The sequence below is a fragment of the Gekko japonicus genome, unplaced genomic scaffold (genome assembly GCF_001447785.1).
Source record: "Gekko japonicus isolate JY-2015 unplaced genomic scaffold, Gekko_japonicus_V1.1 scaffold237, whole genome shotgun sequence".
Taxonomy (NCBI): domain Eukaryota; kingdom Metazoa; phylum Chordata; class Lepidosauria; order Squamata; family Gekkonidae; genus Gekko; species Gekko japonicus.
Window position 1 is genome coordinate 1,081,790 of NW_015161955.1, and position 13,844 is coordinate 1,095,633.

At 42.1% G+C, this 13,844-nt stretch overlaps 1 protein-coding gene across 2 annotated transcripts in view; it reads left to right on the forward strand.

Moving 5' to 3' along the window:
- ZMYM2 (zinc finger, MYM-type 2) overlaps nucleotides 1-13,844 on the forward strand; it is an 86,903-nt gene that overhangs the window by 42,876 nt on the left and 30,183 nt on the right. Inside the window, exons 7-8 of one of the 2 annotated variants that reach the window (XM_015429495.1) lie at nucleotides 5,998-6,148; nucleotides 6,914-7,029. The exons of the other annotated variant lie outside the window; for it this stretch is intronic. Of the exons in view, the coding sequence (XP_015284981.1) occupies nucleotides 5,998-6,148; nucleotides 6,914-7,029 (267 nt within the window). The remainder of the gene's footprint in view (nucleotides 1-5,997; nucleotides 6,149-6,913; nucleotides 7,030-13,844) is intronic. 2 annotated transcript variants of the gene reach the window in all.

Sequence of the window (13,844 nt, forward strand, 5' to 3'; positions counted from 1 at the left end):
TTAAAAAGTAGTACAAATATTTGGGATTTATGTAATAGGGGAAAATAGAACTGATACACACTATTTGTACCCACCTAATCTTTGTTTAAATAAATAAAATTTTCACAAATAACTTTTTTGAAGTAGTTGCTTGAGTTCCAGCTCATTTTGGCCTTGTACCGTTTCACATAGAGCTTCATTCTAAGGGCAGAATTTATACTTAGCCATTCTTAAAACATCATTATTGCTCTTCTAGTAGGTTTGCAACTGCCATGTTTTCTTACACTGCAGCCACTGTATGTAAAATAATTCTAAAGTCCTTCCCTACTCTTTAATGCAGCTGCACTTGAACATATAAGGGGAATGCAAAGCATTAACTAGGTAACCAGTAGGTTTGTACACGCATGGCACAGAAAGCCTGCTAATGCCTAATGGTTGTCTAGCAAAACTGAGCCAGTTTGGTGTAGTGGTTAAGTGCGCGGACTCTAATCTAGGAGAACCGGGTTTGATTCCTCACTCCTCCACTTGCACCTGGCTGGATGACCTTGGGCAAGCCGTAGTTCTGATAAGAGCTGTTCTTGAAAAAGAGCAGTTTCTGTCAAGAGCTCTTCTCAGCCCCGCCTACCTCACAGGGTGTCTGTTGTGGGGAGGGGAAAGGAAAGGAGTTTGTAAGCCGCTCTGAGACACCTTTGGGTAGTGAAGGGCGGGGTATAAATCAAATCTCCTCTTCTTCTTCTTTCTCTTCACCTGACACTTTCAGTGTAGCCCCATTAGAGTCCAGAAGAGGTCTTTAATTAATTCTTACTGTATTGCCCTAAAATGTTATTGAGCCACTTTCCTTTGTAACTGCTATGGTCTTATGGACAACCTCAAAGTACACAGTTCTACAAATATGGGTATGTGAAGCTTTCTTAAGTCTGACCATTGTCCCATCTATCTTTGGGCTGTTGTGGTTGGACCACTGGTGTATCTTGGACTATCTAATAAGCAGATGTTTTCTATAAATCCTTTTTTTAACTTGGTGATGCCAGGTTTGAGCCTCAGACTAAGAATTCATTTAGAAGGGAAGTTAGTACTTTATGTAGATCATAATTTTGAGCAGTAGATTAACTTGTGTCAAGTTGGGGAACTGGTGGTTGTCTTTGGTGCTGAGAAGAAGCCAAGTCTATGTTGGGAAGTTCTGGTTTCATTGTGTAAACACAGGTACAGGATAAAACATCAACAATATTATATTAATTAATTAAAATTCAATGTAAAAGACAGAATTCAGTCTTTCATAAATGTTTGAAATAACACAACAGAAATGTGAGAAACTTTGTCTGCGATGGTATTATGGGCCTTCCATTTTTGAGAAGACAAAAATGGAGGTGAACCATAACATAACCCTTTAGGAGTGTTTTTGGTTCCATGAGAGATGCGGATCTTGCATCTCTAGTACTTAACAGAACTAAGAATTTGATAGGGTATGTCCCTTCCTTTCTATTCCCCCCCCCCCCCCCCCCCCTCGCTGCACTTCCTCTTCCTGCACAGAAACTGGCAGCTCTAAAAGAAAGATCTCAATGTCGTCCTCCCAAACTTGGTTGTAAAAAGTGACTCTGAGGAGTTTTCTGCTTCCACTTGCTGCTGATGGCTCAGATTGAGTTACTCCTGGTTTAAGGTCCAGCTTCCTGGTTGGAGTTAGTCTTAAAACACAAACCAATGCCTATGAAGAATGGAAACTGTTCCCTTAGTACTCAAGTAGTCAAGTCCTAAAAGGAATAAAAACAAGCAGAAACAAAAGATGAGGAAAAATATAGGATCTTAAACTTAAGCATATATTTCTGTCTTGTTCAGCAATTAGGGTTGGAGGGGCAAACATTCCAAAAAATCCAGGACTTGCATATGCCAGAGAAATGGTTTGTATGGATGATTGGAGTTAGACTTACAGTGAGAGTGTGGTGGTGACTGCATTTTCACGACTCAAACATGTTACCTTCTTAAGAAACATTCTGAAGAGTCTTAAGTGTCCGTAGCATACTTTATAAGTCAGGTGAGAGATCTCTTAGGTCTGGTATACAATGCTGGTTTAGAGACAGTCTGATATGTATCCCGATTAGTCGACACGTGCCAGAAAGGGCATGGAACAAGTGATGGATTTTGCTCTGATAGCAATATCAGTTCATCCACATGTTGAAAAGTTTGTAGATGCCTGCTTCCTTGCACACTGCAACATTCCTGACACATCACAACGGATATGGTGGGCCAAACAGAAACTAATACATCTAGAAGAAACATCACAGGGCAATATGGAAGAAGATGCATTGTGCCTTGGGCTGCTGACTGTAAATAACTCAATGTCTTGCTTCATAAAGCAGTATATTTTGGTTGCATCATCAGCCATTATTTTATTGGTTCAGTATGATTCTTGGCTCTTTAGCAGATAATTCTTTAGTTTATCTCCTCTTAGTTGTATAGGTTCAAGGGTTTTCCTAGGCACTCTACTTAAGGTTTCTCTCATGTTGAGCTAAGGAACTCAAAACACTTGAGAGACTTGTAATAAGGAAAGCTTTAGCAAAGTATGCAGGAGAGCTGCATGACTACATGAATGAGCTTTTTCAGGTACAAATAGGACTGCTATGAAAAAGTTAATTGAATTATTTAGTTTATCTGGGTTTCAGAGATGTGTGGGGTTAAAGATGGCAAGATGAATACTATGGGGGAGCATTAGCTTCCAGTTGAGTAAAGTCTGAGGTTTATTAGATCTTTAAGTTCTGGACCCTGTTACTTTGATAATTAATTTCAGGTGGGTTAGTCTGTAGTAATAGAACAAAATTCTAGTAGCTCTTTAAAGACCTACCATTTCCAGGGCATAAGCTTACTTTGTCAGATATCTGATGAAGTGAACCTTGACTTAACTTTGGAAAATTTTGTTGGTCTTTAAGGTGTTACTAGACTCAAACTTTTCCTTCATGCCTCTAGCACCCTGCACTGTTGCTCACTCAATAGCAACCACTCTCACTTCTTATAATTCTGCTGTTATTGTTAGCTTTTCCTACTTTTAAATACTGTATTCTACCAGTCATGCATAACAAACAGAATGTTGCATCTGACTAATGCTCAGCCTGTTTTGTTAGTGTCTTTTTAGCTTAGCTTTCTAGTACTTCTGCTCTACATCTTCCAGAATGTTACTACATGTACTTGGAGACATAACATTATATATACAAGTTGTGGTCTTTAACTCCTTGTTATGTGTATGTGAACCTCTGTGCTTTCCTCCACTACCTTAGTGCTACTGTAGTTACAAGGTCAGGGAAATATTTGTGTATATATTATAGCTTGCTTAAGGCTTAACTAACTAGTTCACAACTGCTATTTCTAAATATGAACAATTTGAGAGGGCAGTTTGGAGAAAAGTGAAGGAAGAATGGGTTATGGTACTTCGTCCTCCCTATGTCTTTTTGTCACTGCTCCATCACTTGTTCTCAAGCTGCTTTAGCTACTTGGGAAGGCATGATGGACATGTGAGTCTTGGATTTTCTCACTTTCCACATAAGCTGCTTGGCTTCCTTTTTGGAAGACCAAAATTAAGTACTGATTGCTAATTGCCCTTAGGAACTCCATGATCCATTTGCGAACCACACATACATCTTCGCAGGTTTCAAGGCTGAGGAGCAGATTTGCAGCCCGCAGGTAGAAGATTAATCCAGATCATCTAAAGAACACTTTGGAAAATGAAGCCCTTCTGTTCTCTTTATTTTACTGTAATGCCCATTTTATTGCTGGAACTTTTTTTTAATGCTTAGCCTTTCACAGCCCTTAAGTGCTCAGAGACCTGAGGCCTTTTCAGGTTTCTCCGGAAAAAATTATTGATGGAAATTTTAGCAACTTCACAAATGGACTGAGGGAATAATACAGTGAAAATGTGCTCAGTGTTTCACATTTGATCAGAGGAATCAAGTTAGATCCCTTCAAATCAGACTTCTTTTTTTCCTCGAGGTCCTCCAAAGCCATTTCATATGACAAACCGCAACCTTAAGCGCAACCTTAAGGAAGCAGGGATCTGCAGTTTACAGGACTAGCTAGTTAATTTGGAAATCCCAACAAACTTTTCTCCCTTACCTTTCTTGGCTTATTCAAAGTGGGCTTTACGTGCTTCTGGTTTTGTTTAGTATTGGCTCCCTAAATCTATACCACCTTTACCGTAGTCATATTTTGGAAGGCTAGCTTTTTGCTGCTCCTTTGTTGCTAGGTGAAATCGAAGGTATCTCTGTACCCCAGCATGTATCTGGTATTAATTGAATATAGTAACAAATATTCCATCAGCAAAATTAATTATGACATTAGTGCTGTTTCATTACCCTAAAAAGCTAAGTAATGTCTTTATAGAACCCTTTCCCACAGGAACACCGGAATGCAAATTAAACACTAGGCTTGACTTTGAAAGCTGGGATTTAAAGATCCCATCAGTGGTAGGTGACATCCTCTTTCCCAATGCCCAAGTGAGCACTGTGTCTTTTCCCCAAGCTCTTAGGAAGAAGGAATACCTTGAATATAGCTTCCTATCAAGCAGACTCTAGTTGATACAAATATCGAGACAGATTTTTTAAATCCAGTGTCTAGTGAATTTAGTGTATGTTGCAAAGGAAAAAGCAGTAAAAAAAAAATTAGTGTCCAAAGTAGATATTGATGATTGAATGACAGCGTAGTTTGCATAGTTCATCTGTTGCTCTAACATGAAGGGAGTGTTGAATTCTAGACTGGGACACAATAAAAACAGAAGCATATTGAGGTTTTATGCACACACACGCGCGTGTATTCTTTCAGAGGAAAACATGTTTTCTATATCTATAGCAATTCTCAAATTGTGGCGAATAAAGTGAGTTTGAGGTTTTTTAAAAAAATGATACCTGATTCAGTGTTGGCTTTAATGGGCAATTATTTCCAATGCAGCATCTTTTTCTAGACATGCTTTTTTTTTTACTTGGGAGTTGGTACTGCCGCTTCTGAGTGAAAGATTCCTTCTTACTGAACCTCACAAATCAACAGGCATTCTCCAATATAGTTTGTTTACGGTAGTGCTTGTTTTCAAAGCAAACATTTAAAATATTTATAAGCACCTTTCATCTGAGGTGGGCCCATGATGGCAGTTTATGGAGGTGTGCATCAGGCAGGCATAATAAAACGCTTCAAAGTGACAGCAATAAATAGGCCAAAACATATTATCAGTCCTCAGAAACTGCAATTAAAAAATCAGCAGAAAGCCATCAGGAATAAAATCATTTTGTGGGTTTTCCTAAATGTAGGTAAGGAAGGAACAGTCTTCACTTCCACTGGCAGTCTCTTCCAGAGTACTGGGGGGAGTCACTGAGAGCGCCCTACAGTGGCCCCCATAGGCTAAAACACTCTGGGAGTGAACAGTGAGAATAAGCTGGTATGAAGAATGAAGCTGGCACATGGTAAGGGAGAGAGTAAATCAGATATGTCAGGATGAGGCAAGTCTGTCTTATGCATACTGTGTACTAAGAAGTTCTATTAAAGTTAATGAAACTGCAATTTGAGCAGTATTTCCTTTAAATTCCCCTGCAAAAGATGAAGCTAAGCCCACATAGGCTTACTGGGAAACGGCATGTCATCCATATCAGCCCAGAAGGCCCAAATGTCTTCAGAAAGGTTTTGCAGTTAAAAGTGGACAGCACACATTGTCCAGTCCATGTCATTCTTACTTCTGAAAGTCCGGGGATAAACAGAGCTTGGACGTCCTGTGTGCACTGGACTGCACAGCTAGTGACACCACTTAAGCATGACACCAAATGCATGGTGAGAAGGGTGTTAATCCAGTCTTCTGCCATTAGTTGGGTTCTATACTTTGAGGTGCTCTTAGTGTTTGGTGACTTTATTATTGAATTATCTAGATTTTGGGGGAAGTTGGTTAGAAAATTCCTGCATGTCTGTTTGTGATGAGAATATTTACCTCAGTGCGTAACTAATGTAACTAATGTAACTTTTTGCTTTTTGTTTTGTTTTTTATTTACTTTTTAGAAATATGGCAAATTAACAGCTTGTACTGGTTGCAAAACTCAGTGCAGGTTTTTTGACATGACACAGTGCATAGGACCTAATGGATATATGGAGCCATACTGCTCAACCGCATGCATGAACACACACAAATCAAAATATGCAAAATCACAAAGTAAGTGAAAAGGGTGATGGTTTTCATCAATGATGACAAGGAATCATTTTCCAGAGTAGAGGAATCATGTTTCCTTATTGCTTATATCCGATTTCCTTCTGAAAAAAGGGGCTTATGCTCAAATACATACGGAGACCTAAAATACCTTAACTGTGCTTACCCCAGTTACAGATATGTGATAAATAGTTTTGTAAGTTCCACATTTTTAATGTTCCAGTCCACGTTCTGACCAACTATGAGTTCTTTTTAATTGATGTTAGTTGTAGCATTGGCTCGTCCCCTGAATGTTTGTTCTTGTGTTGTAAAGTTCATGTTTTAAAGTAGGAAAGGAATATTATTGGAGAAACGCACAGAGGAGAAAACTCATTATTACCTACAATACAGTCTTTGTTGACACTGTTATATAAGCTCTGTTGGCATGTTCGTTAGCCTTTCCCAACAGAGAGAGATCTCCTTAGGATAGGGAGGGGCTCTATAAGAACAGTAAATTGGGAATATATTTGATGAACTTGCTTGAAGTTAGAAGTATCAAAGTAGATTTTGATAACCGCAAAAATACTGTACTTAGTTTTGGGACCCTATTAGGAAGATGCATCTTCCTAATTTAACATTTAGGAATACTAATTTAGTATTTAGACATACTTCTGATTTGGAAATCTAGATACTAACTATAGATCTTGCACTGATAAAAATTCTGAGAAATACCAACTTGTAATTCGTAACTCTGTACATTTATTTTCTCTGTAAACCACATTTTTCTTGTAGGTATGGGAATTGTTTGCCACTTTTGTAAGCGAAACTCTTTGCCTCAGTATCAAGCCACAATGCCTGATGGGATACTGTACAACTTTTGCAGCTCCAGTTGTGTAGCTAAATTTCAGGTTAGCTGTTGCGTTAAATCTCCTCTTCCTCTTGGATTATGTATATACTTGTGTGTGTGATTATTAGGTTATCTTGATATGTTCATATTTTAGGTTTGTATAACTTTCACATGATAGGTGATAAGCTACTGGTAAAAGCTACTCTTCATAAATGGAAAAAACTGACGCGGTTCGCTAAACCTACGTATGGAGAAATGAACTTGACTGCCCAAACATAGGTAAACGTAAGTTTCAGAGCATAGGGTCTCTCATGCTGAATCATCTCTCCTGGTTCTACTTGGATATATACCCTCCCTGACCTCTGCATGCTGAAATTGTCAGTACCATGCCCCCTGCTTTTTCACTGTTCACAGAAGTGAAAATTTGAACTGGAAGGTCCCATTTGACCTTTTTGTATCAGACCCAGTTTCTTTTTTTTTCTTTTCTTTTTTTTTGCGCAGGGGCCATGCTAATCTTCTCTGTATCGTTCCAATTTTAGTATATGTGCTGCCGAAGCGAGCACAGACCCAGTTTCAAACAACCCCGAGATCTCACGGTTCAGACATTCAGTTCCACGTAATGTGAGCTAAGAAGCGATCTTCCTGTTCTGCCATTCGTAAAACCAATGTGCGGATTGTTCAGTTGGGTCCTTAATCATTTATCCTTCACAAGGAAGTGTTTACTTTCTAGCTTCTTTCAATTGTGAGAAAAGACACATGTCCAGCCGAGCAGCAAAACAGTAGCAAATATTTTCTTTAAGAAATCGTCACCACGCGTAACAGTCTACAGCTTCCAATGCCAGTCATGTAGCGGTACAGGCTGCCTGGTGTTCTTTTCCATCATACCAAAAACTAAAGCATTTGCAATAGAGCTATATGCAAGCTCTATTTTTAAGAAGGCTAGTATGTGTATGTATATTGCAGTGATCTTAATATTAGTTGGTAGAGTTGTGAATAGTATTGCCCCTAGCCTGATTTGTGATAAACAAGTGCCCTTTCAGTTTAATGACTGTTGTGTGTAGGGTGTATCTTCAGGTAGGTCTGCACTTGAATTTTACAGCATTTTTGCTGATTGAAATGAGGGTACTTTCTACTGCATCTTTCAGAGGTTTGCCTTCTTATGGTCTTTTGTATCCCATTTGGCAGGGCTGATGCTCAGTTCTGATGTGAGCAGATGACGCTTGATGTTGAATGGTGGTTTTAGTTTGTGTTGCTGTCCTGGGCCTTTGGTCAACAGTATTTCATGTGGTGGTTTAAGGATAACATTCTGGGTTTTTTTTTGTTTAATGAGCACAAACTAGCCACAGTTAGGCGTTTTTAAAAGCCCCATTGATTTTTGCCATTTAAAGTCTTAGCGTTTAATTGTGGGTGGTTTGTGCCCATTTGTTTTTTTTGCAGACATTGTTACTTAACTTTGTGAAACAATGTGAAGAGTGTTTCGTGGACCAATGCTTTGAAGAAACTGACTTGATTTTTGTCTCTGCTTTGGCATTGGCTTATTAATAGTCACTCTTAAACTACTCATGAGGTGGGTCTGTGGCTCAGTAGTAGAGTACTTGGTACACCGGTTCAGTACCTGGCATCTCCAGTTAAAGGGGTTAGGGTAGCAGGTGCTGAGGGAGACCTTTCTGTACCTGAGATCTTGGAGAACTGTTGCTGTCAAAGTAACCGGTACTGAGTTAGATGTATTACTGGCATGTCACAGTACAAGATGGCTTCACATGTTGCCCACATCTCTGTAGTTCACATAAAAACATGACATGAAACTAATAAAAAGCATTGCTGGGTTCATATTATATGGAATAACTGCTTCCCTTTTAACAACTAAACACCTACCTTGTTTAAAAGGTAAGTCAATTCTGTCGTGGGAAGGATGCTTATTCTTAGTTGCTTAAAAAAATTCTTATCCCCCCCCTCCGAGTTTTATTAGATGTTTTATAGTTTTATGGTACATGAAAATAGACCCTCTGCTTTTATTTATTTATTATTTATTTATTCGATTTGATATACCGCCCTAACCCCCTTGGGGGTCTCTGGGCAGTTTACATGGGGAGGTGCTAATCACGTTATACCCTAACTTAGGCCACACATTGTTCTGGGGGGTGGGACAGCCTACCGACACCCAGGTGGAGGCTGATGTCCTTCGGTCTGGCTGGCTTCATTCCCGGCAGTCTGCTGGCTAGATGTTTCTTCTGGCACTTGGCGATCCGGCACGCAATCAACGTCCTTTTCTGGAGTACCTTGGACCTATCTTCATTCTGATAGGATGTTTTCTTAGCTAGTTCTTTGAGGTTCTGAAGATTTCAAGCTCATCGGAAGTGACTGGACTGTGTTTTGGCAGAGGCCACCTGGCTGTCATCTAAACTCTGATACCCTTTTCTGTTAAACAAAAATGTGCAAAATAGTTATTAAGCAGTTTGTGTTCTGTCTTTAACCTTCTTCACATACTGTCAGCTAAACCTGCTTTTTCATAATACTACCGATCCTTGTTTGTTTTTTCATGCTTTTGTTCTAGCTTTCAGTCTACCAGAGGTCAAAGTAGATCACTTTCTTTCAGTTGTTCCTAATTCTGTGTGGACTTCTGTGCTTAGCCTTCTCTTTTTCTGAATTTTGGTTGCCAGAGTAGTTGTGGAACATTCAATCCAAACCAGTCAATAAAACCTGTTCATTTTTGGATTTTCCTTATATGTTACCTATGGGGCTGATAATGCTGATTTTTACCCTGTGGAAAGGAAACCAAGATGCTGATCTAGTGTGCCCTGATTTTGTTTCTGGACAGGTCAAAAATTTGCAAGAAATATCAATTTCTTGACTTGTGGTGGATATAGTTTGTTCCCCTCAGGTTTGTCAGTAATTCATTATAAAAACACAAGCTCTATTCAGGGGTCCAGAACTTTTCTGGGCTCTTCTGGAGAAGGGTAGTGGGTGCAATCACAAAAATGGCTGCTGCAGTCTCAGTGTTGAGAGGTTCCAAGTCAAACGCTCTCCTGTCATGGAGGCGTATATGGGCAGCTCTGCAGTGAGGTAAGGTGGTGACTACTGGTGGATTTGGAAGGACGCCAGTCTTCACTGCACCTTGCCTTGCCAGGAACTAAACCACTGAACCTTCTTTCTTTCCACATTCTCCAAATTTTTAAAATGTGCACTGAATATAAACTGATATGTAGTTGAGTCAAAGATGTGTAGAGGTTGAGTCAAAGAAAGTTGATGGTGTTGCAGGTCTTTCATTGCTACTATAGCATATTACTCATTCTCATTCTGCTTCATTTAAGTATCCATGGGAGTGGCTCTAGAACATGACCTCCAACCTTGTTGAGCCTGTGGTACAATTTTATGGAACCATAGTCAGTGCCACCATGGGAGCATGCCCAGTCACAAAACGGCTGCTCTCCCATGCAATGTTTTCAGTGTTGAGAGGTTCCAAGCCAGATGACCGTTTATGCCTGAGGTAGCCATGGCCTGCTGTACCATGAGGTGAGATGATGACCTCAGGTGGCTTTGGGGAGGGTTCCAAAGCTACTGCCCCACTCCAGCTACCCCATTTGGGAGCCAGAGCACACTTCAATCTTCTTCCTGCCAAGTTCCCCAGGCATCTTCAAACTCAGTGCAACAAGCCACACAGTGTTTAAGGACAACTATGTAATGAAAAGTGAAGGAGCATTAGGAGCTCTCGCTCCTGGGTAGGGTGTGTGTGGTGTGATGGGGAAGAAAGCAAAGAGCAGCCTCAGGTGGGGGTGCCCATTGTTGAACCATCACTGGAAGCAGCTGCTTGCCAATAAGCACTCCATGCAGCCTCATGCAGCCCCTGTCTAGGCGGCAAGCTAATTTATGCTCACCCGCAGAGACTAATGGATCCAATTGGATTCCAGAAGGCTCTGTGGGATCCGATGCCTTCTGGCACCTCATTAGATGAGCTGGTAGAGGACTGGAATTCCCACCTCTCTGAAGTCATCAATGAGGTAGCCCCCCGACATCCTCTGCACTCTCGAGATAAATCATTCCCCTGGTATACCATCGAGCTCAGGGATGAAACGAGAACTCAAGACGACTTGAACGAGTTTGGCGGCGGGTACGGGGACAAGGCTACAAAAATATCTTATACGACATTTATGAAATCCTATGAGGTGGCAGTGAAGGTGGTGAAGGTTTTCTTCTCCGCCTCCATTGCATCTGCAAGCGTGAGCCCAGAACAATTGTTTAGGGTGATTCGGTCTTTGACTTCTCTCACAAAGAGGAACCAAAGTAATAATAATTTGGCTATTAGCTGTGAGGCATTTGCGAGCTTCTTTGCAGATAAAGTCTTGATGCTCCACCACAACCTATCAGCTAATGTTGATACAGTATGTGAACTGGAGCCCTGTCAACCATCTTTGGATTCTATTTTTGACACCTTCAGCCTACTCTATTCCGCTGATCCTGAGTGCTGTTTATTTATTTATTTATTCAATTTATACCCCGCCCTCCCCATGAAGGTGAGCTCAGGGCGACTTACACAACATTTCATAAAAATACAATTAAAACCTATACAAGCATATAAACATATAATATAAATAACAATTAAAACACAGTTAAAACACTGGAACATTATCAGACAAAACAAGAGCAAACATTATTTCTAATATGGTTTAAGTTACCATATGATTACTATAACTCATACCAGCGCAGCTTGCTCACTGATTATGCGGCGGGTATAGGCTAGAGACAATGATGGTAGGCCGGGGCACAGGCTGGAGGTGAAGGTAAAGATGGTAAAGCCAGGGTACAAGGGCACTCCTCGGTGTATGATGCGGTTCCTTAGTCAAATGCCTGGTGCAAGAGCTCCATTTTGCAGGCCCTGCAGAACTGTAAAAGATCCCACAGGGCCCTGATCTCTTCCCTGATCTCTGTTAGACCAACTGTGTGCCTTCTTGACCCGTGTCCCTTGTGGCTGGTAAAGGCCAGTGATGAGAAGATACAGGACCCGTTGATGGCTATTGTCAACTTATCCCTGGAAACAGGTTTATCTGGAGGGCCTCGAGGCCGTGGTTGTACCACTCTTGAAAAAAACAACTCTGGATCCTTCTGATCCTTCCAAATAACACCCAGTCTCTAATTTATTGTTTCTGGATAAGGTAATTGAGAGGGCAGTAGCTGAACAGCTCCAGGATTACCTGGATGAGACATCGGCTTTGGACTCATTCCAATCTGGCTTTTGTCCTGGCCATGGGACGGAAACCGTGTTGGTTGCCCTGAGATACAATCTCGAAGACAGCTGGATTGGGGCAGAGTGGCGCTTCTATTACTATTAAATCTCACAGCAGCGTTTGACACGGTTGATTACGATCTTTTGACCCATCACCTTGCCAGTGTAGGAGTTCGGGGGTTAGCCCTTAAATGGCTCACCTCATTTCTCCATGGCTGGGGACAAAGGGTGGCACTGGGAGAGAATGTGTCCTCCAGATGCCCCCTGTTATGTGGGGTCCCTTGGGGCACTTCTCTTCCTGATGTTGCTTTCTATATGCACCCCCTTGCCCAGCTGGTTCAGACCAATATGCTGATGACACCCAGCTATATCTGCTATTGGATGGCCAGCCCGATGCTGCCCCACATAATCTGGCCATTGGTTTGGAGGCTGTGGTTGGGTGGCTGAAACAGAGTAGGTTGAAATTGAATCCAACAAAGACAGAGGTTCTGTGGCTGGGGGGGTGGGCCTTCAGGATTGGGGCACAGATTACCAGCTCTTGATAGAGTGCCTTTGACACTGGCAGAATCCATCAAGAGCTTGGGAGTGATTTTGGACCCCTCCTTAAGTATGAAGGCCCAGGCTGCTCAGACTGCCAAGCTAGTGTTTTTTCATCTACGCCAAGCTCGGCAACTGGCCCCTTTCCTGTCGCACCCTGATCTGGCCATGGTAATCCATGCAACAGTAAGCTCCAGATTAGACTACTGTAACTCACTCTACGTTGGCCTACCCTTGAGATTGACCCGGAAGCTTCAACTGGTTCAGAATGCGGCAGCGTGAGTCCTGACGGGAACATCATGGACAGAACATATACATCCAGTGCTGCACCAGCTACACTGACTCCCAGTGGAATACTGAGTCAAGTTCAAGGTTGTGGTATTGGCCTATAAGGTGTTTAGTAGTCAGGGACCGTCTCCTCCGTTATGTCCCCAGGAGAGGTTTGCACTCCTTAGCAATCTACTGGTGATCCCCGGCCCTAAAGACATACGACCGCCCTCGACCAGGGCCAGGGCTTTTTCAGTCCTGGCCCCAACCTGGTGGAACTCTCTGCCAAATTCCATCAGGGCCCTGCGGGATTTGATGCAATTCCGCCGGGCCTGCAAAGCAGAGATGTTCTACCAGGCTTTTGGCTGAGGACAGTGACGAGACGGTCCCATCTTGGCTGGCAGCCTTTCTCATTCCTTGTTGCCGACATCTGTTTTGCCCTCCTCCCCGCTGTCCACAAAGTAGCTGGCAGTGGGAGTTGGAAGGAGGATTGGTTATTGGCCAGTTTGGTGTAGTGGTTAAGTGCGCGGACTCTGATCTGGGAGAACCAGGTTTGATTCCCCACTCCTCCACATGCAGCTGCTGGATGACACAGTTCTGTCAGAGCCGTTCTTTAAAAAGAGCAGTTTCTGTCAAGAGCTCTCTCAGCCCCACCTACCTCACAGGGCATCTGTTGTGGGGAAGGGAAGGGGAAGGACTGGCCCCAACCTGGTGGAACTCTCTGCCAAATTCCATCAGGGCCCTGCAGGATTTGATGCAGTTCTGCAGGGCCTGCAAAGCAGAGATGTTCCACCAGGCTTTTGGTTGAGGACAGCGACGGTTCCATCTTGGCTGGCACCCTTCCCATTCCC